At 37.7% G+C, this 27,593-nt stretch overlaps 1 protein-coding gene across 2 annotated transcripts; it reads left to right on the plus strand.

The window, feature by feature from the left end:
- The first annotated feature begins 1,860 nt into the window (after positions 1-1,860).
- Positions 1,861-20,144, plus strand: LOC108671857. 2 transcript variants are annotated; one of them, XM_018159454.2, is made up of 3 exons: positions 1,861-2,019; positions 15,799-18,677; positions 19,122-20,144. In XM_018159454.2, the coding sequence occupies exons 2-3, from the start codon at positions 15,824-15,826 to the stop codon at positions 19,385-19,387; spliced, it is 3,120 nt and encodes a 1,039-aa protein (XP_018014943.1). In that variant the 5' UTR covers positions 1,861-2,019; positions 15,799-15,823; the 3' UTR covers positions 19,388-20,144. The 2 variants fall into 2 exon arrangements, with proteins under 2 accessions (XP_018014943.1, XP_018014951.1); XM_018159462.2 differs by having other exon boundaries at positions 15,799-18,653.
- The last annotated feature ends 7,449 nt before the right edge of the window (positions 20,145-27,593 follow it).

Raw genomic sequence — 27,593 nt, forward strand, 5'->3', positions numbered from 1 at the left:
CGAACCTGCAACTCTCTGCTCCAATCTTAATACTCTAACTTTAACCACTGTGCCACCCTGCACTCCACGAGCCTATTCCTTCAGCACGGTCACAATTATACTATGCTTTACCAGTATGAGTATACCAATGCTTCAAAGTTCTTCCTTGGACTGCATTTATAAATTCGGCAAAAATACCCCCAAAAGCCCCCGTTATAGTGTTCAGTAGTGAGATCCGAAACGATATGCTATGCCTATGATAATAGCCTGCCATGCTGCCACTGCCAGGTTGTTCCTTTATGGAATCAGTTTTATTTTTTAACGTAGTTAGCCCACTATAACCGTTTTCTAAGTTGTGCTTTCGAAAACCTTTTCTATGGTACACTTAAATATATGCAGCAACTCAACACTCGAAAAACGAGTTTATCAGTTACCACAGCAATTTACAAGATGAACTGATATTGAAAATATTTTAACATTTATCGAAATTAGTTTATAATGACATTATAATGCAACATTCAATTGTTTTCAGATAGTGAAATCGAGACTCTAAGAGGAAAATTTTCCGTATTGATAAATGAAGCAAAAACAGTTATTTCACCCATGATTTTGCCTGACAGCCAGGCACCATCATTTTAGTCCTCGCTTTAACATAATCGAAATATCTTCACAAAATTCCAGAAAAAAATTCGCAGTTCAAAGGCAATAGAAATTTTTCTGTTAAATCAACAGAATACATTGTAGATTGGATTTAATTATTTTCGGATGACGTCGGGCTGTGGTTAAGTGCATAGCCCACTTGACTGTAAAGAGTGGTAGTCAACACCGCCGTTAAAACTGGTGGATGAGCTTCCCGGATAAAGATTAACAGCTTACGTAGAATGTCGATTACCAGGCATTATAATATTTTCATACATTTTTATCTTTTATCATTTCACAGATCGAATGAAAAGTTTGATTCGAATTTAACTCAATCAGACATACACGATTCAAGTATTGTCTTTCTATATCAGAAATTGGATGAAATAATTCTTCATTGTAAATTGTATTATTTTCACATAAGCATGGTAATCCTAATCGACTAAATCAAAGTCTTATGAAGGTCGTGAGTTAATAGTTTCTTGATTTAAAAGGTTTTTGTTTCATAATTTATTTACAAATGTGACATAGAAACTCTCTCCATTCAAACTGCATAAGTGCTTAATATAATAACAATTTTTCTAAAATTAATATTCAATTGAATGTATGAAAGAGTTAACAACACTTTTGATAGATGTATAAATTGTAATTTTTATGATTATGTTTGAATATGAAGATTCAATTTTATTATTCATAAAAAATGCAGATGAATTCATACATAAAAAATATGAACTCATATCACATCTGTTTTGAACACGAGGAAAGAGCCATGTAGTACAATATAAATATTTTTCAATCAGTCAGTGTACCAGAACCTACCTTGTAATGCACCAATGGGCAAAAAAATATCAAGATAAATTTAAAGGTTTAAATTTGTGATGGTGACTTCCCAACACGAATTTAGCTTCGATGTTTATATTAATACCTGCTAATTACAACAAAAAAGTTTACGATAATGCGATTTAGGCACCCAACGGTTCAAACATACGTAGTATGGATAAAATCACTTTTTAAAAATACCATTATTCAAATAGTTATGACAAAGCCATTAAATAGTTCAGGGGTTTCTGTCAGACAAATTCTATAAGGAATGTTTTAATGTAACTCATACATTTCTTATCAAACTTTATTTCCAATTTTATTGAGTTTAAGTGGCTGGCTGGGTAAATCTCCAGCCAAACGCCAGTCCGCAGCCAGTCAGCCGATTTTGGCTTCTTCTTTGATCATTCTACGTCTGAGTGTTTGAGGCTACACACGTATCATCGCTGCAGCTGCCGAAGCTTGCAATTATCTGGAGGCCCATCATCGATATTGTCAGAATTGTTTGACACTGATCACTCTATTTATTACTTAGGGCGAATCAAGACAAATAATTATCTGATAATATTTTGAATTTTAAAGGTAATGTGATATCAAAAGAGTTCTCGAAATAGCCACTTATGCAGGGTAGTCTAGAACACAGCCACACAGTCCGCGCGTGCAGTTAGCTCATTTCTCATATCGATATCGCTGTTATCAAATTATATAGGAATTTGTATGATTATCTATTGAATTAATCATGTTCATATAACTAACTATCTTTTCAGCAGGGTGTGCTTTCGTCAAGTATTCATTTGGTGTAGTAAGTCGTGGATTATGAGATTCTCACGGTGAGTCACAGCGTCCGCCATGTTGGATCGGCTGAACTCGGACCGTCTCCCATATACACGACGAATAAGTTTTTGTACACTCTCACTCTATCTCACACGGATATTTTTCTCTACATTCTAGCCCGCTACTCCGCTATTAATTTTTAAATTATTTTAAACCTTCTAAATGTATAACTTAATGAGGTGAGTATAAAGAAAAAATTGTGCACATAGAAGAAAATCTCGTCGGTTTGGCAACTTTAAGCGAGTAGAGGCGGGAGTGGGGTGAGGGGACGGCAATGTTGGGGGTTAGCTTGGGATCGCTTGAGGAATGTGGGGGCTAAGGAGCAACGAGCAAGGTCTCCTGTCTTTTCGAACTCTTACCTATGGTTATGTATTTGTTTTAGAAATCTGCCCCAAAATGGCTTTCTGGATTTTTTAGCGTGTTGATCAATCTATTTTATGAAATGTACACTGATAGACAAAAACTTGATTTTTTAGTTGCAAGCAAAAGTGGTCTAGGTTTCATTCCTGATGAATCCGGTATCTCGTAGACCGGATGCGTGGCTGCGTCATGAGGTACAACCGAGCCATTCATATCCACTAGCCTAACGTTTAGGTTAATTCAGGTGCGCTGAATCTCGAGAGAAAATTCACAATTTTAAGCCATTAGCCAAGCCTATTTTAGACCTTATCTCCTGATGTGTTGACACTGTTTACTCAAGATTGAGCTCGCCCATGCTACGTGCGTTCCGGTGGCCGTGGGCTGATGATATAGTATTGGGATTCTTTCTACAAAAACCAGTTAAACCACAGGCTGTGTAGAGAAAGTCGCTCTGTTCTGAACACGTGAAGTACGGCTATGAAGAAGTAATCGCCTCATCTTAAGCGATGAATCAAACATACTAGAAGAGAAAAAACATGCGTACTCGGTTTCTTATCAGTGGCAAGGTTCACCTATATTGCAGGTGCTTTCATTTTATACACAAGGGGTTTGGAATTAATTGAAATTGTTAATTATTGGGGTAATGCATCCTAATTGAACTCGCACCCATGGCTTGTATTACTATTTATTGATTAGTCTAAGCCGTAGCTACTTTTTCTCAATCGCAAAATTCTTCCGGCTCTATTTCCGTTTTTTTTTTACAAATTTCAGATTTGTTTATTTTAAATTTAGCGCTTATGATTGATTTTTGCTTCCAATCTTAATTTGAAAATTTCGCTTATAACGTTATTACTATCCCATGTGTTTCCTCTTACTACGTTATTCATTTTCGCGTATTACGTCCTAACTAGTGCATTGTCACGTATGACGTTCTTCAAATTTGTTCGTTCAAATTAGTGTCACGCATTACGTTCTTCAAATTTGCTCGTTCGTTCAAATTAGTGTTACGCATTACGTTCTTCAAATTTGTTCGTTCGTTCAAATTAGTGTTACGCATTACGTTCTTCAAATTTGTTCGTTCGTTCAAATTAGTGTCACGTATTACGTCCTTTCTCGTCTGTCAATTTCCGGAATTTCGGTGTTCCTGTCCGTCTTTGTTCGCATCACTCGTCCCAGGTTCGGTGCGTTCGTTCTCAAGGCTCGTCGTCAGTTTTCTAAGCAGTTGTTGATGTGGCCACGCGGTTCTTTGTGTTGCATCTACTTCCCTATTATTAGCGTAGATCATTAGATGTGTACCTAGATGCTTATTATTCCGACTGTAGAAATTTTGGAAATATGTTCGAGCGATTACTTTCCGTCGTTTGAGACAACATGGCTATTTTATTGCGTCCATTTTCCTTCAATATCTGAATTCAATATTAATTAAATGTTAAATTATTACTTTTTTACTGGTAATTATGTATCACATTAATTCCTGTCAGCTCGAGCAAAAGCGACCTTACAGGTTGAGAACTTCAGAGCATGTTGCGGTTTCTGTATAATGCTAGCAAATTCTCAGTCGTAGGCTCTTGTGGAGAAGCGTTGGGGATTCATCTTGATTAGGCTAGGCATTAACAAAAAAGTACAGCGTTTTACTGGATGAACCCTATTTACCTCAATTGGAGTTGATCGACTCCTAACTCTCTAATTTCCGCCTTTAATCTATTGGTGAAGGTCTGAAGGAAAGTAGTAGGTAACTTGACTTGGCCAATTGGTTCAGTATGCCAAAATACGACAAAAAATCTAACTTAAACAAAGCCATGTAAATAAAGCTAGTGTGACCTTCAAGGTGAACGGTGACTGTCTACATGTAGTCTATGATCGTAGGCGTGTGCGTAGCTGCATGTGCGCGGTGAGTGGACAGCTGCGCGCATGTACGAGTAACATGTGTGCGTATCTCGTGTGTGCACGAGGGGCTGACATCTGGGCGTATGTGCAGGTTACATGTCGTGTGCGTGTCTGATGTGTGCACGCGAAGCGGACATCTGTGCCTGTGTGCAGTTGGCGTGTTGGGGAGCTTATGCGTTCGTGGGGATGAATTATACGGCGTGTGTGCGCCTTGTGTCGCGATATATTTGTGACGTGAACGCGTAGGGATGCATTAACACAAGTCTTGGCCTTGATTACGTGCCTGAATGCATTCTAATTACTAACAAAAACGACAGTTCACTGCGCTTGACATTTTGAAATATGGCTAAAATTTTTTTCAATTTGACAGTTGTGTAGGTTTACTGCACAATTGTTCCAGTTGTTTCAAATTTCATTTGTAATGATTTTCAGTTGTTGGTAAAAGTGTATTTGCTGTTCCTCACAATTGTATAAATAATCAATTGAATTAACTTCGTTTGAAATTATGGAATTCGTTTCATTATTTACGGAATCTTCTATGAATTATCAGTTACATTGATTCGATGGAAATGGCGGCAATTTGGAACCTCATTTTATAATTGAAATTTTTTTTGTGCTGAGCTTATAAAAATGCGTAGGAAGAAAGTGTTTCAACATGAATATTGCTAGTGATAGATTATTGGGAGTGGGATTAACCAAAGACTAGGGCCTCCTTCTCTAATTGGCACAATGTATGTGATACCGTGAGCGTGCCAGAACTGAAAAACCTTACTGGAAGTTGGACAAATAGTGAACAAATATGCTTGTCTGAGTTATTGAACCTGCCAACTCGTGTAAATATTGAACGTGGATAATTTGTTACCAACTGCAAAAAACGTTCACATCTGAAAATAAAAGTTGCTTCGTGGAAAGAAACCACTCTTAACGATATCTACATCTGCTGCTATTTAGATTGATTGGTTGAAGTTGATAAATAAGTTTTTGTGGGCAAGATTAGCAATTCACTTGAGAAGGTATCACAGTTACCACGCAGCACGTGCGATTGAGAGTAGGGTACGCTGGCGAGTGGCGGGCGACATTGATCAATATTTGACTGGTACTTGCCCCCTACCACGAACAATTGAAAGTGAACCTATGTTGCATGTTGGTGGTCTTCTAGCACATGATATTTTAAAGTATACTACGAGGAGTCGTTTTCTGCTATTGTAGAAATTCCAGAAGAATTTTTTCGTGAGTAAGGAAACTCGTTACTCACCGGCAGCAATTTGCAAATTAGCTCTTTCATTATTTAGGTTTGCAAGAGTACCTATGATATTTTTCGCATTCAGGGGGACTATTGTGAACTCGCAAAATGTTACTGTAAATCGTACATAGTTTTAGATCAGTTGAAAACTCCATACCTTCTGTTCGTCCCTTCTGTGAAAATGCATAATATTAACTTTTCCGGGCGGTGCTGCGAACTAACATTTTCGCGTCAATGTTACTAAACCCTCTTCCCAACACGAATAGATTCTTCCACTAATACAAATAAAACTTTCCATTATTAATAGTTAATTATACCCGTATTCCAGGGTTTTCTATTGAAATTAATAACACGCTTACCCGATGTGTGACAGTGATAGGGCAGTATTTGTGGATTTTAAAAGAGTTTCACTACAGCGAGACCAGGAGAGCTGAGCGAACGGTCGGTTTGCTTCCGGTTATGGTGGCGTAGCGGGTGTAGGCCGATCTATCTCATCCTTAGTAAATTAGCCTAAGACAAACTTCCTGAATTAAAGTATTTTCTTGCATATGTCTTACTTCGTACTTGGAAGTAACTTTCGGATTTCAGTAAAAAAGCGTGTGGTATGGGTGAAAATGAAATTCTGTAGTTAATGAGTTTAATTAAGTTTGAGCGATTGCGGGTAACTACTGGGGGTTATTTCCTGGTTATATAGTCTGGGTGCGCCTCATTTCGGTTGATTTTGTCATTCGTTCTTTAAACGAAATTGTATGCATTTCAGATGAAAAATTACATTTGCAAGCAGCGTTTTAATGAAGTTAAATCGAAATCTGCTTCTATTTAAATCTGCCCGACTAAACATTCTCAGAAACTTTTTTGTTATCTAATACTTCTCTCTCCGTTTTTCATGTTGTGGAAAATCGTCTGTTCCCTCAACAGTGATGATCAATTCAGAAAAAATAATTTTGTATAAAGCTATTTCGACAATGAATTGTTGGTATTTTGAAGATGAATTAGCATATGATTCAAAACGTATCCAGCTAGGAATGCACGTAAAATTTACAATTTCATAGAGGAATAACGCATTAGCAGGGTATCCGTATCTAGCTGCTTGTAACAGTCGCCTGGAGGTCGTCGAGTGGCAACTATTTTCTCATTTCGTCATCGGCGAAGTGGAGCTCCTTGGCATGATGAGTCGAAACTTTCTACGTATTTGTACACCAGTGTTTTACTAGGTTGTAAGAAACTTCCCAACAAACTGCATGAAAAATTGTTCATTTCGAATTGAATTATTTTTTTCTTCAATTTCCGGCGGTACGAAAATGTTATGCATCAATTGGAGCGTTTAGTCATATCTGGCAACTGTTCAGCCAACCGTCTCCCTGTCGGAGCAAGTGGCGGGCCACTGGCTGGCTGAATGTGGCTTGCATTTAGGTCGTTCGTCCTTATTGCGAGTTGAGTTCATGGTTGTTATATTTAATTGTTTTAGTGAAAATTTATATTAATTCAGACTTAGACTGTTGAATAGCTGAGAATTTAATCAGCTGTTAGAAGCGTAGAGTAAATGAAAAGTCGGCAAGAACAAAAATACGGCTACCGTTAACTTGGCGCGCAGCGGAAGTGTTATGGCGGTCCCGTCTTGAGTGGCGGGAACAGAACCAAGTTTTCGAGGCCGCTATCCGTTTGCTGGACAAAGTGGACATTATCGAGCACATCATCAACTTATTTCCATCGAATTAAATTGGGTGTGAGAAGCGCTCTCTACTATTCTATATTTTCTATAAATTCCGTCTTGAACATGAAAACTCAACGTTTCTCAACAGTGCTATACAATATCCTAGAGCAGTGGTTCCCAAAGTGGGCGTTACCGCCCCCCTGGGGGCGGCGAGGAAGAAGGGTCGGCAGTCCGATGTCGAAGTCAGAAGTTCGAACGTTTGTTTGACAATTTATGCACAACACACGGCTCCCAGTGATGGGTTTTTCCACCCAGACCTGAGTTTTTTTTACCTGTCCGGGGTCTCTAGATATATATTTTTAAATATTCAAAATCTGGGGACTGGGGAATTAACTGGGTAGTCAAGGGGGGCGCCAGCCTGCAAAATTTTGGGAACCATGTTCTAGAGCATGTGTGAGGTCTAGAGCACGTGTGAGGTTTCCAAAAGATGGTCATTGTGCTTTTTCCGAAACCAAACATTAATTTACTAACACCGCAAAATTTACACGATTTTCACTCTTCTTTCGCTTCCTTCTCTGTTCTACAAACATCGGTGTCGCGCTTTCTGATCCTGACGCACGGCTTTGTAGCTGACCGTGCATAGCCTCCTATGGTTAGCTAGCCACGAAGAAGAATTATTCGTAATCGGTCTAAACCGTTGCATTATCACCATAACCATATTTGATTGATCAAAATATTATTTTTTGTTTTAAATTTTAAAATTAATGTCTTCGGGTGTGTTCCATAGGATTTTGCCACCAGATAATCATTGAAGCCAGTTTTTTCAACATGTGTAGCGTTGCTATTTCGCATTTTCGGTCTCCACAAATGGATTTTTATACATTCAATGAATATCGGTTGACAAATTTTAAAGAATGATGTCCCAACTGAGAAATATTTTAAGTTGAGTTGTGAGGCATGTCCGAACTGAAGAATATTTTACGCTGACGTTTGAGGCATGTCCCAACTGAAGAATATTTTCGCTGACGTTTGAGGCATGTCCTAACTGAGTAATATTTTTCTCTGACATTTGATGCTGTTTCGCTGACGTTTGAGTCATGTCACAACTGAAGAATATTTTTCGCTGACGTTTGAGGCATGTCTCAACTGAAGAATATTTTCGCTGACGTTTGAGGCATGTCCCAACTGAAGAATATTTTCGCTGACGTTTGAAGCATGTCCCAACTGAGTAATATTTTTCTCTGACATTTGATGCTTTTTCGCTGACGTTTTAGGCATGTCACAACTGAAGAATATTTTTCGTTGACGATTGAGGCTTGTACCAACTGAAGAATATTTTTCGCTGACGTTTGAGGCATGTCCCAACTGAAAAATATTTGTCGTTAACGTTGAATATTATGGGAGAAGTGAGGATTTTAATCTCTATAGAGACTTGCTCGTATTTTTAGTGCCCGAAACATCGCCGTGACAACCGCAGCGGCTGTGGAATAAAGGGGTAGAAGTCATACATTTAGCATCGAAAATTTACATACATCTTGGTGTAGGATTTTTAACCTATTGTAAGCGTTGCTGCTTGAATGATAGTCGGACTTCGGGTGAATGTGTTTAATTTATTTGGCCTTACTATTCCAGTGAGTTAGTGGCTCAAAATCGCCTGGGCACTATTTTTACGATGCTCGTTTTTTATAAAAAAAACTTAGTAATCGGTTCTTCCTTAAATTCGGCTAATCTATGGCTAAAATATATGCACGGCCCAATGAAAACAACTGGGAAGATAATGTCTAGGGTTTGGATGGCCTTGAAATAAAGTTTAATTTAAGTTCCGAATTCAACTTTTGATCACGTGATTCCAATATCTGTTTTGAGCTCAACTCCCGATTCTACCTGAAGATATTACAGTGAATAATATAATTCAGAATCTTTCAACTAATACTGAACAGGGTCGTCGCCACCACAGATGTTAGGTGTCGATAAGCAGGTGTTCGGTTTCGATTTGGACTATCCAAATCAACACTTGCATCTAGCAGTTCATGACGCACATCTATCGCGCGCAAAGGAAGCTCCACTCTTTTTTTTTCAACAATTTTCTACAAGAATTAACGCATAACATGACGCATACTTGGAAATATTTTTAGCTGGAACAAAACGAAATGTTCACGTAAATTCGCATTTCAATTTTTGAGAAACTAGAAAAAGTTAATATAGACCTAATGACCGAATGCCTTAATGTGCAAGAGGAACAATAAAACTTGAAGCGTCTTCATGCTACAGTACCATGATTTCTTTTCTAAATCGGTGCCCGTATAAGTGCTACTCTCCTTGCAATAAATTTCTATAGCAGTGCTGCTTTCCCGTTCATACCATGAATATATATTTCTGTTTAAGCTCTGCGGAGTTCGTCGTGTCTTACTTACTTGAGAAGACCCGAGCTTTCTGAGGATCTTGTGAATACAGTTTTGATTTCCGTGGAGGTGAGATGGGGCTATCCTGCAAATTGAATGATATGGTTGTGGAGACCGGCATCGTCGCTCATAATTAAGAAATTATCTTATAGTTGAACTGTTGCTTTTATAGTGAAAAACGAGTTCGTATGGTTTTTTTAGACTTTCCAATTGAATAATGAAGGTTATTAACTTGAAGAAAGTATGGCTTATTGCAAAAAGCGAGCCTTGAATTCCCGACTTAATTATGTAAAAAAACTTATAAATTACGCGTCATTCATCAGATCAATTTCAACTTCCTTGTAAACTAAGATCTAGTCTGAATTATCTCTTACTGGGCTTCATTCCTTGCCTCCAAGTTTGAGGGAAATAAGGAGCTGCATATTGCTTAACGTTAAATGCGAGTTCGACGCATTGCGTCAATAGAGCTGATATTCAGCACGTATGAAGCTAGGTAAATAATTTGAAATAATAAATTTTACTGCGTAGATGAGTGGTGTAGCGTGATGACCGCGCAGGTGCGAAGTGTGAACTTTCTTCCGAAGAAAGAAAACGAAGCAAGGAAAGAAAACGACGGCCTGAAAACGTTTTTCAGGCCAACTGCTATATATACCTTGCTCGCTGTCGCGCACAGCTTTGTCCTTGGGTGTGAAAGATCACACTGTTCTGGTAGTGCAATGCAAAGATATTGTCATATTGGTAATATTACTGTATACTTTGATGGCAATTGATAGTTGTATTTTTAGATTTTTTAGATACATGTCGATTTCTGAGCAAACAAATGTATATAGAATTTAATTTAATATTTATGGTAGTTAACTTTTTTTTTTTACTTGCGGGAACACTTCTTTCGCGACAAAAACTAACGTCTGAAGTTTCCGAGTGCATCTTGACAAAAGCTGAACTTGAATTTAAGTCTGAGTTAAGATTTAATGTTTGTTCATGCCTTATTGACTCGTGTTGAGTTAAGGATTAGTTTATAATGGTTTCAGATGAAAATTAGTTTATAATTCCACCAAGAAACCTATATTTTGCTCGGCTTCAATGCTGAAGAATCTGGTATTTATCAACCAATAAAAATGTTAAGGATATACTCTATAGTTAAGTAGGTGGATGTTTTTAAATTCTATATTTTATGGTTTCTTCGCCTGCTCAGCAATCAGGGTCACCAATTGTGATCAAGTTTATGTTACGGTATGAAAAACTTTTTTCCCCGTAAAATAACCAGAATAAATAACAAAATTTATAATTGCATATATGAAATGAGATTTCCCTTCATCATTATGCAATGATTCACTAAAGAAAATTTATCTATCACCTATCAAGAATCTATTGATTATCAATAATCTATTGAAACGGTTTGACGGCTGCGCTAAAGTCGTTATAGAGTCTTTGGGTCTACTTGCACAATAAATGAGGGAGTTCTTTGAGGATTGTTCAGGATTTACACGATCAGTCTTGCATACACGGACAGATAAAAGCGTCAGCTTTTTGAATGCATGGCTGACCAATGTAAATTTACGTAACATTTGACTGTGTGTGTGTGGGGGGGGAGGGGGTGTTAGTGTGTATTATAAGCCTGACATTGGTGGTGGAATGGGGTTATGCGAGCTCATATCTACTACCGTACTCTTGTACTATCTAGATATCATTGAGATTATCGGGAAACAAATATATCTATTTTAAAATCTGGATTCACATTAGTACGCACAAGTTTGTTAGATGGGTTAAAATTTTAAAATTCAACATTAAAATTATATCTACAGTATTTTATTGATGTACATATTTTATTACATAAGTAATTGAAGGGAATTTTGAGGCAGCTCTTGGATTAATTAAGTATCCGTAGACACTCGAGATCACCTAGACCTTAACTAATCTCGCGATGAGGTCAATGATACAGTCATACAGATTAATGCGTTAGTTCAAATTTGTCAAAAACTCATAAAATTTGAGTGGGTGATTCTTTTAGTTCACTGATATGAGTGGAAAACGGCAGATGCTGAGCGATTGATCTATATACAATGCGTTTAGCATGTTCATCGCCATCACTTATGTTCGAGGAAATGAGTGTTGGAACTACCGACATCTCTGAATTATTCGGTAAAGTCCTAGGTAGTTTACTGAGAAATAAGGCATTACAATCTTCGATCGATCAAGGCCTGTTTTGGCTGGGTGGAATTTAATTTATTGTTATCGTTTCTGCAGAGATGAATGTACAAAATAATCGACCTTGCCGTTATTCTTGTTCTAATGAACGTTTTATTTTTTGCCTTGCGGTTGGGACTTACCATGTTCGGTTGATGATAATCCATGATTTTTTTTAATTAAGAATGATAGATTCAATTTTCAGGAGCGTTCAAAGAATAATCTTAAAGTATGTTCTGTCTGTGGGGTGCCTTCGCATTTGTGATAAACAAAAGTGAAGAAAATAGATTTTTTTTATCAGAGCCAAAATGATTTCGTGCTTTTAGGGTTCAGCGTAAACAGTTTTGACATTTTTCTTGAATTAATACCTCGTTCAAGAAAGTCTGAGCTTGTCTGTTTACAAAATTGTCCCGTAATTGCTGTTCTTTGCGGGCGGCGCGGATCACGTATCTTCACAACAAATTTCGTTCGTTTCAATTTACACAATTTACTGCTATGCAGGACTGCTTGATTTGAAAAGTGTAAAGCTTATTTTCAATAGTTTGTTGACTCTAACTTCCATTAACTTTTATGATATCAACAATATGAATGGTAATGTATCAGGGATACCAATATGAAGCGGCGTGTTTTAAGTATATGAATGGGAATGTTTCAAGTATACAATATGAATGGGAATGTTTCAAGTATAACAAGGCCGAAAAGGGTTTTTCAAGTTTTAAAGGACTTTTAAATACACAACAGATGATCGTGATTAAAATAACTGAAATATACTGGCGTATTTGCCATGCAAACCAACAACTTGGACAGACAATGAGAGATTAGAATCGTGCGATTCGAATATCTACGAACATTTTAACGAAGTTATAGTTGTTTCATTCTGTCTGAAACTCTTCTACGGTCATAGCTAGGCGTGTCTGCTTGGAAATCTTATTCTCTTCAATCAGCTGTGTGCGTTTTTTTATTAGTTTTCGTAGACTAATGATTGCAACAATCGTAGAAGGTAATGAGCTCAATTATTTATAAATATTATTTTCAAAGTTTTCCCAACATTGCGTTGATTTGTGTAAGAGACGTCAAGTTCCTTAACCTGTATTCATTAAACGCCGCCTGTTTGTCGCAAACATTCACCTTTATAATTGGCAGGAGATCAAATTAATCACTAGGAGGAACCAAAATTGAAATGACTATCGTAAGATATAGAATATGCGTCAAACGTTTCTGATAATTTCACGAAGTCCTAATTTGTTGACCCTGATCTTAAACAGCGTTTCATATTTAATGTTTCGATATTCGTCAAAGGTATACAGTTCAGTTAAATTTAGCTCTTCATGAAACACTTCATTTGACGGCGACATAATGCAATTAATCCATCAAACACAACAAATAATATTTGGGGTTTTAGGCATACCATTGGGGCAAGGCAATTTATCCACTTGAATGGTTGATTATATGATTTCACTAAAGAATTAAATTAATACTTGAACGAAGAAACATGATTTTTCATATTTTTGCAAATAATTATCGATCGATTGCGGCCCTTAGACATTTGTAGTGATATTCAAACGATTAACTGTAAATCTGGTGCATTAAATTTCTTGCCTCACGATTGTTTTTCACACATCATCGTTTAGGAAATTAATTGTAGCCACGTGTGTTTTTTTATCTACTCTTCTTGTTTAATATTGTTCAGCTAGGATATGGGATATGTAGGTAACACATTCAAAATTTAAAAAGCTTATCTATGCGCAGATATTGAAGTTATACAATATTTCAACGGGAAGTATCATAACATGCCAGTGCACAAAAAGCCCTAAACTCATTGTTAAACTAGTCTATATCCCAGCTGTGTATGTCCACGACATGCTTGGCTATCCATCAACATGCGTGTCCAGCACCTTGTAGTAAAGCCATTACGGGCACCGCTGGGCCCTGGGCCTTATATACGGCAACCCTCATCACCTCTCGGGGGGCAAGATGGCGGCCTTGTGATAGGATTCGATTTATCGTCGGCAGCCGTGCGATATTGAATAACTGGCACTATATATAGATCGCTCATCGTGCCTAAAAAACTAATACACATCATAAATTGTTTTTTGCCACGGAATGACAAGAAAACTATATTGTTTATATTTAGGCCGATCCTTAAGACGTATAGTTGCTTTGTTAATCGTCGTAGTGCAAATTTATTAAAAGTAAATTTCGGGATTTGCCATTAGCGATAAACCTTTTTTAATTGATCTGTTCAATGGTTGTAAAGTATAAGAATTTTTGTTAGCGTCGTATGGAATATTTGAGCCTATTTCAACAATCAATTTAGAATTGTTTTTCATGAATTAAACACCATTCAAATCTGACTAATCTGTGGAGCAACGTTCCAACTCTATAGTATAATTTGCGTTAAAACATTTATTTATTTTTCATCATTATATATATCATTATCATTATAAATTTGTATTTTAATAATTGTGGCTCTGTTTGCATTATTTTTTCATTTAATGATAGGCCTGACTTTACATTTGTAATAAAATAATGATGCTGATTCTGTTGATTTTATAAGTATAATCCACTTGTCTCATTACATCATCTGCGCACATAAAAATAAAACCAGCGCAACAGTTCACGTATGACACATGAAGATGAAACGTTTGCGTTTTTAGATCACAAATTACGCTACTTAACGTTCAACATTGTTCTGTAATTTAACACTACGGTGGACTCTCAGTAATTAACCAGCACTATTAGTGGTAGGGTAAATAACTTTCACGACTAGTGTCAGGTTTTAGTGATTAACCAACGCAGCCTGCACGACTATTGACGCAAAACTTCATGATTAATCATTAGCGATTAGAGGTAATTTGTGATTATCGCGCACGGTTAGTCATAGACCTTTAAGCTTAATGGTTGGCACTTACTGATTAACCTACACATCTGGTAGAATGTGGTGAGTCATTACATCCACGATTATCGGCTCACATTTTCTAATTTTTCACAATTGGTAGTCGGTAGTTTGAGTTGAGCGTGCATAGTTAGTGATAAAAAATTTCATTTTAAGTTAATTTCACTTAGCTATCGACCTTTACAATTAGTAGCAAGTAGTTGGTGTTTAACGTGTACGGTGAGTTAGTGGCTGCGCCTTGCTTTTTGTATTTGGATCATTAAAATAGTCCCAGCATCGGATGGCTTCCATGTGCCTCCTCTTTACTAAACGTAGGGATAATTATCCTGTTCTCTCAAGTGTGGAACAAACTAAATAATCAGAACTGCCTATCTTGATGCAGGAATAATATGTTCATGTAGATCTGGGCCCCAAATCTTAGCTTGTTTGTGTTTTTATATTAATAAAGAGGCATTAAAATTATATTTTCATTATAATTCTAATTTTTATACGTGTTGATTGGCATTTGCGATTAGACTGGTGTTCATTTTAAGGATTATCATCAAACTAGCAATTATTAATCTAACAATCACTTACCAAATAAATACTACTAGATCACATCGCAGAATTTAATTCAAGTCTAAATGAAGATGAAGATTAGGTGTGCTGTGGAGAGTTGAATGTACAAACGAGTATTCAACAATCAATAAACTTGCAAAAGCTCAGGATGAAGCTATAATCTAAGTTAACTAAATTTTAATATAATATATTTGTTATCTTCCCGAGGCATCATTCCATGGTTTATAGTGAAAGATATTTATGAAAAACATTGTTCTCTAGATGAATGCTATTATTTGAATGTCTTCTGGTCCCATTCCACTACTAAGCTTTTTTAACATTGAGTTTTCTATTGTTTCAGGTGACGTTTACAACTCTTCGTCATCATGGAGTATATGACGATGTTGGCCGAGCCAGGCCTCATTTCACAGCTCCTAGAATTGATCGACGACACAGAACCTACAGTCGTCAAGCGCACTATACGTGTCTTCACCAACGTCTACCGACACTCACTTTCTCTTCTTGCGTCAGGCGTATTGGAGCCTGATAAGTACGAGCAAAGCTACGCCGAGATCAGTGCAGTTTCAAATAAGCTCATCGGCATGCTAAAAACTGCCGATAATGAGGGAATAATTGTCCATCTAGTCCGATATCTGGAGGCTGCTCTCGTTACTCATATTCTTTCAGACTTGACTCAATTTCCTCACATCGCAAAAATGACTGCACCAGTACTCAAGAAAGGCGTTGACGCTCTTCTAGAGTTCGTCAGAACTCCTTACGTCGGAGGCAGTGCTTTTTGCGTTGCAATCCGGGCTCTAATATCTGTTGCGTGTTATCAAGTCAACTTGCGCCCATGCATTACAGATCTCGCAGAGTACCTTATTAATACTCCGCCACCGAATTTGTTTGCTCACAACATAAGGTCTTTCCACAAAACTTTACAGCGTAATCTGTTTAGGCTTTTGAAACGAGCCGAAAGTGATGCCGACAAGCAGAGACTAATAGATTTGATGGTTCAAGTCGGAGTACCGAGAAGGAGACTCGTAGACTTTGCACCGAGACCAAAGAAACGTCTTTCACCACCTGTTGTTCATGAACCTAGCACAAGCTTTCGTTTGTCACCGCCAGCTAGCAAAAGAATTAAGCTTACCGAGGAGGAGATCAGAAGATTTTGCCCTACTCCGTCTATTGAGTTAACTGCAAATGAACTTCAAAGATTCGGGCACCAGTCGTTACGGTCCGTCGCTAGAGGCAGCCCTCCCCTTGAAACTAACCTTAGTGATGGGCCAAAAGTGATACCTCTCGAGTCGAAGCCTAAAACATCCGTGTCGATCACGTCGATATTAGACCAAATTCTGTCGGACAACATTGTTACTCCTACCCTCTCTTCTTCAGAGTCGGGAATGGCCCTAAAGAAAGCATGCGGGAAATTTTCCACTCTGGAACGGCGATCAAACTCACCTTCCACGTCGAGGCGGAGCTCGCAAGATGACGCAAAGTCAATTGAAATATCTGAATTGAGCTCCAATGGTGATAGGCGCAAGAGCAGCGATTCGATTGCCTCAAGTCCAAGGTCCCCAACGCCTCCTTCCGACTCACAAAATGCAGTTAGCAACTTCGAAAAAACTATTTTAAATCTTAAACTGGAAAATGAAGAAAATATTTCCAAAGGAGCTTCAGAAATTCCTTTCTCGATGACATGTACATTGAGGGAGGGAATGATCTACGAGAAACTGGATTGCGCAATGGTTGTTGATATTCTCCTAAGTTCTTCAACGAAACTACCCGAAGAAATGCCACCCTTGCTTCAAAAAACATTCATTTATGATTTAAAAATAATGCGGGAGAAACTAGCCGTAGCTTTATCTGCCTATTTGCCAAATGACTTAGCTTCGACCAATGCTAAAAATTCCAAAGACTTGGTTACTCCATTGTCACTGCCTCCTAGGTTGGCTTCAGAAATTCAAAAAATGCTCTCATCTGGAGCCTTCCAGAGGCCGTCTGAGAAGAAGTCTGAAGATGATAAAAAAGATGAAGATTACCACAATTCCAAACTTTCTGACGACTTGCGTAGTGATTCATTGAGAGAAAAACATTCTCCTGCTAGTGAAGCTTTTTTCTCAGGCAAAGATGTTGACCTGCGTTGCGAACTTGGAAATTCTGACATTGATATGCGAGGCAACTCAAACTCAAAAATTCGCCAAAGTACATCAAACGGGAAATCTTCGCTTCAAAATTCACCCTTGAATCAGGAAATAGGTTCTCCAACCTCACCAGACTCCCCTGATCCACCTTCATTCGATCGAGATCCAAGGCTAGCAGCAAGATTGCTTGAATCTCAAGAAAATACAGACCCTAGGTTGAGGAAGAACATTCATCGAGATTCTCTTTCTCCCTCATCAAATCCGCCTCAAATAAACTCTGAAACATCTTCTAGGGATCCGCGTTTATCTCGGAAACCTGGAATGATGAACATGAACGCTCTCGCTGAAGTTTCTTTGCTGGGTTCATCGTCTTGCGCCTCCGGAGTGCCGTTGACTAATGGCGGCCAATATTTGTCCGCAGAAAATTTTAGCGCCTCCGAAACGATGCCAAATGTATTTAACAGAGATCCCAGGATAAATCCTGCCGTGCGGGACCCTCGGCAGGTGCAAGATAGTATCAACAGAGATCCTCGGAGCATCCCTCAAACGGCCGAGAATTCTCGTGACCCTCGGATCAAATTTAGCCAAAACATGCAAAGTTCTGAGCCTCCAATTCCGAATATCGACCCTCGAATAATGTCAAATATTGACCCAAAAATTATGTCCAATGTTGATCCGAGAACAATTTTGCCTAATGTAGATCCTCGTCAGGCACCTAATGTAGATCCTCGTCTGGCACCGAATGTTGATCCTCGTCTGGCATCGAATGCAGATCCTCGTCAGGCACCGAATGTAGATCCTCGTAAGTTACCGAATGTAGATCCTCGTCTGGCACCGAATGTAGATCCTCGTCTGGCACCGAATGTAGATCCTCGTCAGGCACCGAATGTAGATCCTCGTCAGGCACAGAATGTAGATCCTCGTCAGACACCGAATGTAGATCCTCGTCAGGCACCGAATGTAGATCCTCGTCAGGCACCGAATGTAGATCCTCGTCAGGCACCGAGCATGAATTCTTTTCAGTTTCCGAACCAGAACTTTAATTCACGTCAGTACCCGAACTCGGATTTATATCAGTACCCGAACGCTGGTTTACATCAGTACCCGAACGGAGGCCCACATAGAAAACAGAACACAGACCCTCGTACAATTCGTATGGACGGTCCCCGCCCCAGTTTACTGGGAGCTGCACCTCCACTACTGCAAACTCCAGCCGGCCCTCCGTTGCGACCGCTGGTGCCCGTTTATGCACCGGCAGGCACTGGCCCTGTCCACAATTTCTCCATGTCTTATGCTATGAGTCGCTATGGCTGCGCCGAGACTCGTAACCGATTCTGAAAAAAGTTATTGTCTATGTGGGAAAACGTGCGCAGATTACCGCTCGCCGTCACTTTGTGATAAGAAAAACATCGCATTGTGATCCGCCGGGCCAATTTTTTGCTCAATACGAACCAATTTAGGAGCTACTAGGCCAACTTATTATGTCCTATAATATTTTTCTGTACTGTATGTAATTAATGGTATCGAAACGCTGGTTTACATCAGTACCCGAACGCTGGTTTACATCAGTACCCGAACGGAGGCCCACATAGAAAACAGAACACAGACCCTCGTACAATTCGTATGGACGGTCCCCGCCCCAGTTTACTGGGAGCTGCACCTCCACTACTGCAAACTCCAGCCGGCCCTCCGTTGCGACCGCTGGTGCCCGTTTATGCACCGGCAGGCACTGGCCCTGTCCACAATTTCTCCATGTCTTATGCTATGAGTCGCTATGGCTGCGCCGAGACTCGTAACCGATTCTGAAAAAAGTTATTGTCTATGTGGGAAAACGTGCGCAGATTACCGCTCGCCGTCACTTTGTGATAAGAAAAACATCGCATTGTGATCCGCCGGGCCAATTTTTTGCTCAATACGAACCAATTTAGGAGCTACTAGGCCAACTTATTATGTCCTATAATATTTTTCTGTACTGTATGTAATTAATGGTATCGCCGAAAGGACCAAAATATGTGTTAGTTACAACGTTTAATCGCTACGCAACGCCGAATTACACTATACGCATACTTTTTGTTCAAATTCTGAGTTACATTTTTCAATATGTACTTATAAAAAGACTGAGGCACATCTTTCTCGTCCATAAAACAGTACTCATGGATAAATACTTGTAAATGCAGTAAATTCCGTTGCAATGATGTCGATATTAGGTTTTGTGTCTTCCAAAGTGCCAGCTTCATTTTGGTTAGCACGGCGATGCAAGTCATTTTGTTCTTGCAGTCTTGAATGAATATACGTTTACGTTTGTAGTATAAACTACTTAATTTTTTCGTTATTACTGTGCATTAGCATGGTCTAGTTGCCTGAAAATATGTTCGAGTGTCACTTATTTCATTACGATATGTATTTGATCAAAGTACAAACTTTACTGATTTGTATTTACTATAATTCATACTGATATTGTGTGATACTAATTCATGTAGTGACTATATACTATGTAATAGAACTCGCGGAACTTACTCTTTTTTCATTTTCTGGATCATTTAGGCTTTTTTTCTACAATTTATTTTCGTTTGATTATATATATCATTTGCTTGAAAATTTATCATTTGGAGGTAGTTTCATAGAGTTGATGCGTTACTCGTTTGAAAATACATTTACCCTTGAAAACATCGGTTGAGGTTTCGTTCAGGAATCGCCGCTCCTTATCTACCGTAAACTATTACTCTCTTTTCGTGATTTTTTATATCATGGTTTTGATGTCTAACCGAAATATAGGCAATGAGCTGAGCATCATACGAGCCTACCGAAGTATTTTGTTCTGTTGTATTTTTTGACCTGAATTTTCATCTAATAACTATGATATACGTTGTCTACTAGTCAACAATATGTGCTCAGTGCATGTTTTGCATCTATTGTGTTTTTCATCAATATAATGCTAAACAATATAGGTACCTAACACAGGTCATGTCATTAAACTAGTACGATCTTTTTATTGGTGCTTGTTTTTCTGTCAAGTACACCTACAAATAGTTCAATTAGTGGTTCTCCATTAGTGGTTCTCTCATATAAGATCATTTATTTCATCAAGTCATTGTAGTGTTATTGGAGCTTGGCACTATAATGACTTCATGACATTGTCAAACAAACATCGCGTTGCTCTGATTATTTCGCATTATTTCACAGGTTATTTGTGCATTCGGATTATTTTCGAAGCAGTTCTAGATCAAGAACTCGTTACGCAAATATTCCTTGCGGTTTTATTGTAACGTAAAGTGAATATTTTACCGTCATTGTGTTGCTTTGTTTAAGGTTTAAAATCCGCAGCTGCGCTGCGTTTCCTTACAAGAATTATTTATCTCACGCTGTCGGATCGCTGTTCTTTTCGGATTGAAGATTTTGCTTTATTATATCGAACTTTCCTTTATTTTGCCTTAGAGTCTTGCACATTAAGAAACATATTGGCCAAATTCTTAAGAAATATAACACTGTTCTAGGTTGCATAGTATACGTTTTAGGTTCTTTAAGGCTTTAAATAATTTAGCCGCGAATTTATCACCTTGAGTTTTGCTACTACTATTACATGGCTATTGGCGGCCATGATAATGCAGAAGTGGCGGCAGACGGAAGCTTCTCGCTTCAAGCAATCAATAAATACATAGGCCATACACAACTAAATTTGTTCCCAATAGATGCTCAACCGATCTTTCTATGAAAGGTAATGAAAGTTCATATTTGTTAAGATACTTTTACAATAAAAATATTCTCGTAATTCCCTTTGTTTTTTTTTGTCCCACTCACTGCTTTAGTTGAAATCTGCTGCACCTTAACTTTGGACCTGTAAAATTAGGAGAAAATCCAATTGAGGTCGCACATAACAGAAGAAAACAAAACAAAAAATCGTATTAGTTTTTTCTCTTATTGTCAAAAAAAAAACTTGCTCCTGGTTAGTTCTCCAGGAATTACAAATTTATTACAAATATTTGGATTTTTTTTTAAATATTGATGAAGTCTTAGAGAACTTTATATTTGTTCATCGTTTCACTTTCCACACGAGTCCAGCAGCTCACGTTTTCAACCTCCAGGCAAGACAACCAATGAATAACTTGCACAGACAGTATCTAGCTCTCAGTTTTATGGAAATATTCGGCTGGTTATGGCCGCATTGTTTAGCTTTCAATTTGAGGCAGAAATTTCGATAGCCATTTGGTTGCGTTTAAATCGTCCAAGGGAAAATATTTGGCTGGTCCTTTCGGATGAGCTGAACTTCTCATAGGTTAAAAGTTTGGTTGTTATTGGTTCAAGTTGCCATCTATACGTTATAGGTCTAACTTGCCATTTATGCGTCTCAAACAACCAAAAATTCATTAGAAATTATAAATTGAATTATGCATCTTCTCCAAATTAGAAGTTATAGATTAAATTTTCCTCGCTTCTTGCTAAAATGGAGAAACACATTATTTGCGTGGGCATTAAATATAAAAGAGAGAGTTGACAGTAAGACAACATCCGATGATGATGCCTTCGTATTTTTTTCTGCAATGTTCCTCATTACATCAAATTATCTTCTTCCGCAAGCTATTCAATTCGTTAAGATTTGCCTGGTCAATTGAACTAAATCGTATGAATAAGTGCATATCAGTACTGATCATTTAAAAATTTTTAGTTTGGGCTAATCTTGCTTTATTAACCTCATTACCTTCCTACTCGTCTATTGTTGTCATTTGGCTAATTTTGGCTACTTTTCTCTCAAGTGGACCAATGACTGGAGGTAAATTTTAAAAAGATCACTAAATTTGTGGATTTTATTTATCTTTAAATTCAGTATAATCTCTGCATATTTAGTAGGCAAATTATAAAGTTAACCGCTGTTACCCTGATCAATCGTTAACCAATGCAAGACAGAACCTGCCGGACAAAACCTTATCCACAATTTGATGCACAAGAGTAACAGCAAAGCTGCTACAGTCGGAATGACCATTTAATTATCAGGAGGATCGTACTTTACTGCGCACATTCAATAAATAACACAAACTACTCTCAATTGCTCGTGTATTTTACTGTCACAAAATACAAAAAAGAAATTCGCGGCCACTTAATATACATATATATGTCATCATTATTAGTTTAATCCTCATTTCTCCGTAAATCAGTTGATTGCAATAACTCAACCTCTAACCATAGTATATTTTTTGTATATATCTCCTCATTAAAGACACATTTATATTGTGGTCCTATACATAATTATGACACGCAAATAAGAAAGCGGGCCGATAATAATCATGATACTTTATTTACTGCTGTCTAGACTGGGGGTGAGCGTGACTTGAACACTGATGTGATCTGTCGTTTAGTTCATTCTCATGAACGTTGAAAAATTATTTGTACACGAAAAAGTAGAAATCCGAAGCCATCTGGATTGTGTTCATTAGTTTTGAGTGTAGCATACATGATTCGATGTTCTAACGTCGGCAGAATTACTGTCGACCTCTCCTGCAAATAATTGAATCAATCGATATGATGGCCCAAGGTTTTCGAGTGATCTTTGGTATGATACAATCGTTATCCAATCCGTGAACTTGGACTACTGAGCTATTTTTTCAATGAGATTGATGCAACTTTATTACATATGGGTTTAGTAGAAACCATGAGCTATTGACTCAGACTTTAGGACTTAGAGATATTAAAAGAAGAACAAATGTATTACTACGGGAAAACATGAATGCAAATCTCTAATTTAACAGAAAATACAAACACAGCCGCGCCTTTGTCGATGCAAAAGCAAGTGCGGGAGGTTTTATATGTACGAGCGTCAGCTGCACAATGCTACTACACACTCGAAGACCATGAAATAAATTATCGGCTATATATATATATATATACATAATATACTGTATTGATTGGCAAGCGCAAATATGACACGAACTTTTCACTGCAGAAGTCGAGTACAGCTATCGATAAAAACTACCATTGCTGTCAAAAGTTATATATATAGCAATAGGACAATTGAAGCAATGATAGAAATAGTTCAAGAATAGCCCACGGTCAATATAGAAACTATTATAAGGATTTAAAAACAGATTCAACATCGGAGAAGCAAGATATAATTATTAAAGATGGCATTTCTTATCATTGAAACGCCACGAAGCCTCGTTCAGTTATGTTTAAGTAACATTTTTGAGTAGATATCAATGGTCGAAAGCTCCTCTTATGCATATTTTCAAGCTCTCAGAACACATTAGCATGATTATTATTTATAACACCATTGTCGTAATCGTACGAACTGTATAATGTACATGCCTGCTGAAACATTTTTACTGCCACGAAGAGAAACGCGTTCAGAATGAAAAAAAAATACGGGTGCATGAATTCAGTTGATATGTTCCAAGTCTTCGCTTAGTGCTTAAAAAGCTTGGTAAGATTGATATCTATATATGGTTTCAATATAATTTATAATTCGCTTCCCAAACAGAGGTACGTCTTACTCAGTTAAGAACCGAATTTGAATTTGGCAATGAACTTAATAGAACAATTAAATAATTGCACGAAACTTCTAAAATTCACCAGCGGAGATCTGAAAACACGCGTGGCCGTTTTAATTATCACAACCCATCCAGGTGTCAACAGCAGCGGACACTTTCGAATAGTTGCTGTACATTTTTTTCGTCAGTCAATAGCTGCTTATATTACTATGCTTTGTAGCCTTCGTTGGAAAGATATATATGCTAATCTTATATGTTATTTTCACATAACGAAGTTTTATTTTAGGAAAATTTGTGCAATATTAATGTGATTTTTATGGCTTTTTTACGGCAGTGAGTTACTATTTTACGAAATGCCCAAGATTAATACGTAGGTTCTTGAGTTGTAGCGGCCTGCGAGGCCTCCAACACATTGCCGAAACACGTACGTACGGCTCTGTTCCCGCAGCGATAAAACTACTCCTAGGTGCAACATTGTACGAATGTAGTCGCTTCAACGTTGGCTGTTTTAGGTTGTTGCCGTATTAGTTAAAATCTGGCAAATCAAGGTATATCCTATACACCACAGTTATAGCTTTAATAACTTTCCGAAAAATAAACCTCGATGTAGTTGGCTTGGCGACCTCTTGCTAATGAAGCCCTTACTTAAGAAAGAGAGCCCAATTCAAGTAAGATTCGAATAATTGTTGCAAAGATGGACAATTTTTAAGATTCAGTACTTCTAATTTTCATTCAATTTCTAATCTGAAATCTTACTTTTTTTATGCAAATCAGAACTTCCGTCGTGACGTCTAATCGTCAAGGATTCCAGTGACATACTTTTTTTCACGTATCTATGGCATTGACTCATGAGATAATAAGTTAATTATGTAGGTATAACATAAACATAACATAGTGATGTCAGCGCTGAAGTGTAGGCCTGATGATGTCTGTCGCTGATTCTTTTCCTTTTCGTGCCTTGTTCACAGAAGATCTAAAATCGTGTCATTTTCGGATCTTTTCATGAATTTTTTCTCAACTATTGCCGGATCTTTTCATGACTGACGATAGTTTGAAACAGCTACTAGACTTCCACCGGGTCCGATTAGAGATGAAATGTGCATCAATTTTTGGAAATATTTCTAATTTCATAGCTTCAAGGCAAAGAGTTATTGAGGCAACTTTCTCCTTAGCTGTTTTAAAATATACAGCCCCAGTATGTCACCACTGCGTTTAGTTCGCTGAGCTGACGCGATGTATTTGAACTCTGATAGGGACACGGGAACAGGACGACTGAGGACGCTTGCCTCTCAGTTTGGCACGAGATGCCGTGGGTGTAGGACGTGTATGATGTGTGCTCGTCGTGGCCATAAGAGGGGAGCAATGCCTAACAAGCAACTCATTCTGACGTTATTAACTTCTGCTAATACGTGTCAAAGATTAACATGAGTTATTTCCACGTGTGATGAAGGTGTGAAGGCATACAATGAGTCGAACGTTATTAAAAAAGGCATAGTTTCAGTGATGTACATTTATGAGGCGTTTAAATTATCAGCAAAGTTTAGGTAGACGTTACCACGCGATATACACTAATTGGCGTGGGCGGTGGTCCTTATTTGATCTTCGTTAAATCATTTCTATCTGCCACGCCGTAAAATTCGTGTGATCTCTGCGTGGTTTTGCGTGGTCACAGTGTGTGCGACCGTGCGAGAGAATAATTTACAATTTTTACTCATGTTTGCGTGCGTTTTTAAGCTAAAATTTCCAAATGCAATTTTAATCTAAGAGTTTTTCTGTGTTCTTTTTACTCTGTTGAAATTCTTGAAGATTCGTGAAATTAAACTTTGCACGAAACTGGTGAGAAAATTTCGGAAATTTTTATAGTTTTTTTTTGAAGTAAATTACTTCAGTTTGTAATGATATGAAGATAAAAGACTTCAATTTCAAGGGCAATTTGTGGTTCATCTTCATTTCAATTTCATCAAGGCGGACTCACGCTAAATATTAACTGCTTTAATTGAGAGGGTGCATTTTGCTTTATATTCGAGTCGTTTTTTTTGTGTTTGGCAACTCTCCTGGGCAGAATTTGTAGGAATTAACTCCTAACTTCGAATTAGTAAATAATTTTCACAGTATATCACATTTTATTGTCGTTGCTGCCATTTTAACTGAGGAAGATATATTTCATATTGATCGTTCAGCATCAGAAATATTCATATACATACCGTGAAGCAAACTTCTGTCTTTAAAACAAGCCACTCAACAGATGCTACACTTAACTCGCCACTCGCCCCTAAAAATAACATAATACAGCGATTTCGAAATTGCAGGATCTCAGTATTTTAAAATCTCAGTTCTCGCAGTATCTTAAATCTCTAAAATCTCGCAGTATCTCAAAATCCCAGTTCTTAACTAAAAATCGCATAAAACTAGTCAGAACTTAGATTTGTAGGTTTGGATTACCAAATTAACAGCACGAAGCTGTTAGAAGTCGATGTCGCTAGAAGTTGTTTATTTTTTATACGTAATAGATAATTTCTATTGAAGGCTGGCGAGTCAAGTGCCGTGGCAACGTTGGCTGCATTGACGGTGGTTAATTAATTGATGCTTCACTATATAGGTACTGATGGAATTTTTTATATTTTTTGTTGCAGTAAATTTAATTACATCTGCTGCAATATAATGCTTTATCGTTAAAAGAATAAAATTGTCAAGTTCTGAGAAAACAGAAACCGTTTCTATTCTAAATTGAGAGAATAAAGCTGTATAGTTGGAGACTGGCTAAATTTAGAACTTAACTGGCCCAGCTTCAGAATTTAACTGCCTCAGATTCAAAAACGAAACTGACTCAGATTCAGAAGTTAACTGGCTTAGATTCAGAACATAACTGGCTCAGATTAAAAAACGAAACTGACTCAGATTCAGAACTTAACTAGCTTAGATTCAGAACTTAACTGGCTCAGATTCAGAAGTTAACTGGCTTAGATTCAGAACTTAACTGGCTCAGATTCAGAAGTTAATTGGCTGAGATTCAGAACTTAACTGGCTCAGCTTCAGAACTTAACTGGCTCTGATTCAAAATGTCTGGATAGGTACTTACCAGTCTTGCTGATAAGTTTCTCTTTAGTTTTGGCTTGTATGAAATAACATTACCGTGATAACATTGTGATTTATAAACAAATCACTCGCTTAAGCTTCACGGAATTTATTTATAATTTAATGCGTAATCAACTGAGTAACCATTTACAGCATAGGATATATTATTGGCCGCATGCTTCTGCGATGTTAATACATTAAATTTAGCTTTGATTGCGGGTTGGAAACAGTGGAGATAGGTACAAGTAAGGAAATGTTTTGCTGTTTACACGAGCGTAATTTTTTTCCACGCATAAAGTGACGACTCATGTTTCGATTACATATATTTCTTAGTGGTGCATAAAATTTTCCCTAGAGTTTTAACTTAATTTAAAATGAATTTACGTTGGCGCACTCAGCTATACGAGTTTGGCTACGCTGCCTATGCGAAAAATGTCTCCACGCAATGTTTACCAACA

Source organism: Hyalella azteca, unplaced genomic scaffold, assembly GCF_000764305.2.
Source record: "Hyalella azteca isolate HAZT.00-mixed unplaced genomic scaffold, Hazt_2.0.2 contig9858, whole genome shotgun sequence".
In the NCBI taxonomy this organism is placed as follows: domain Eukaryota; kingdom Metazoa; phylum Arthropoda; class Malacostraca; order Amphipoda; family Hyalellidae; genus Hyalella; species Hyalella azteca.

Excerpts from the sequence above, each read along its gene's own strand:
- LOC108671857 (XM_018159454.2), top strand. The coding sequence starts at position 15,824 with ATGGAGTATATGACGATGTTGGCCGAGCCAGGCCTCATTTCACAGCTC. Across the intron at positions 18,678-19,121 it reads GTACCCGAACGCTGGTTTAC|ATCAGTACCCGAACGCTGGT; the intron begins ATCAGTACCCGA and ends ACGCTGGTTTAC.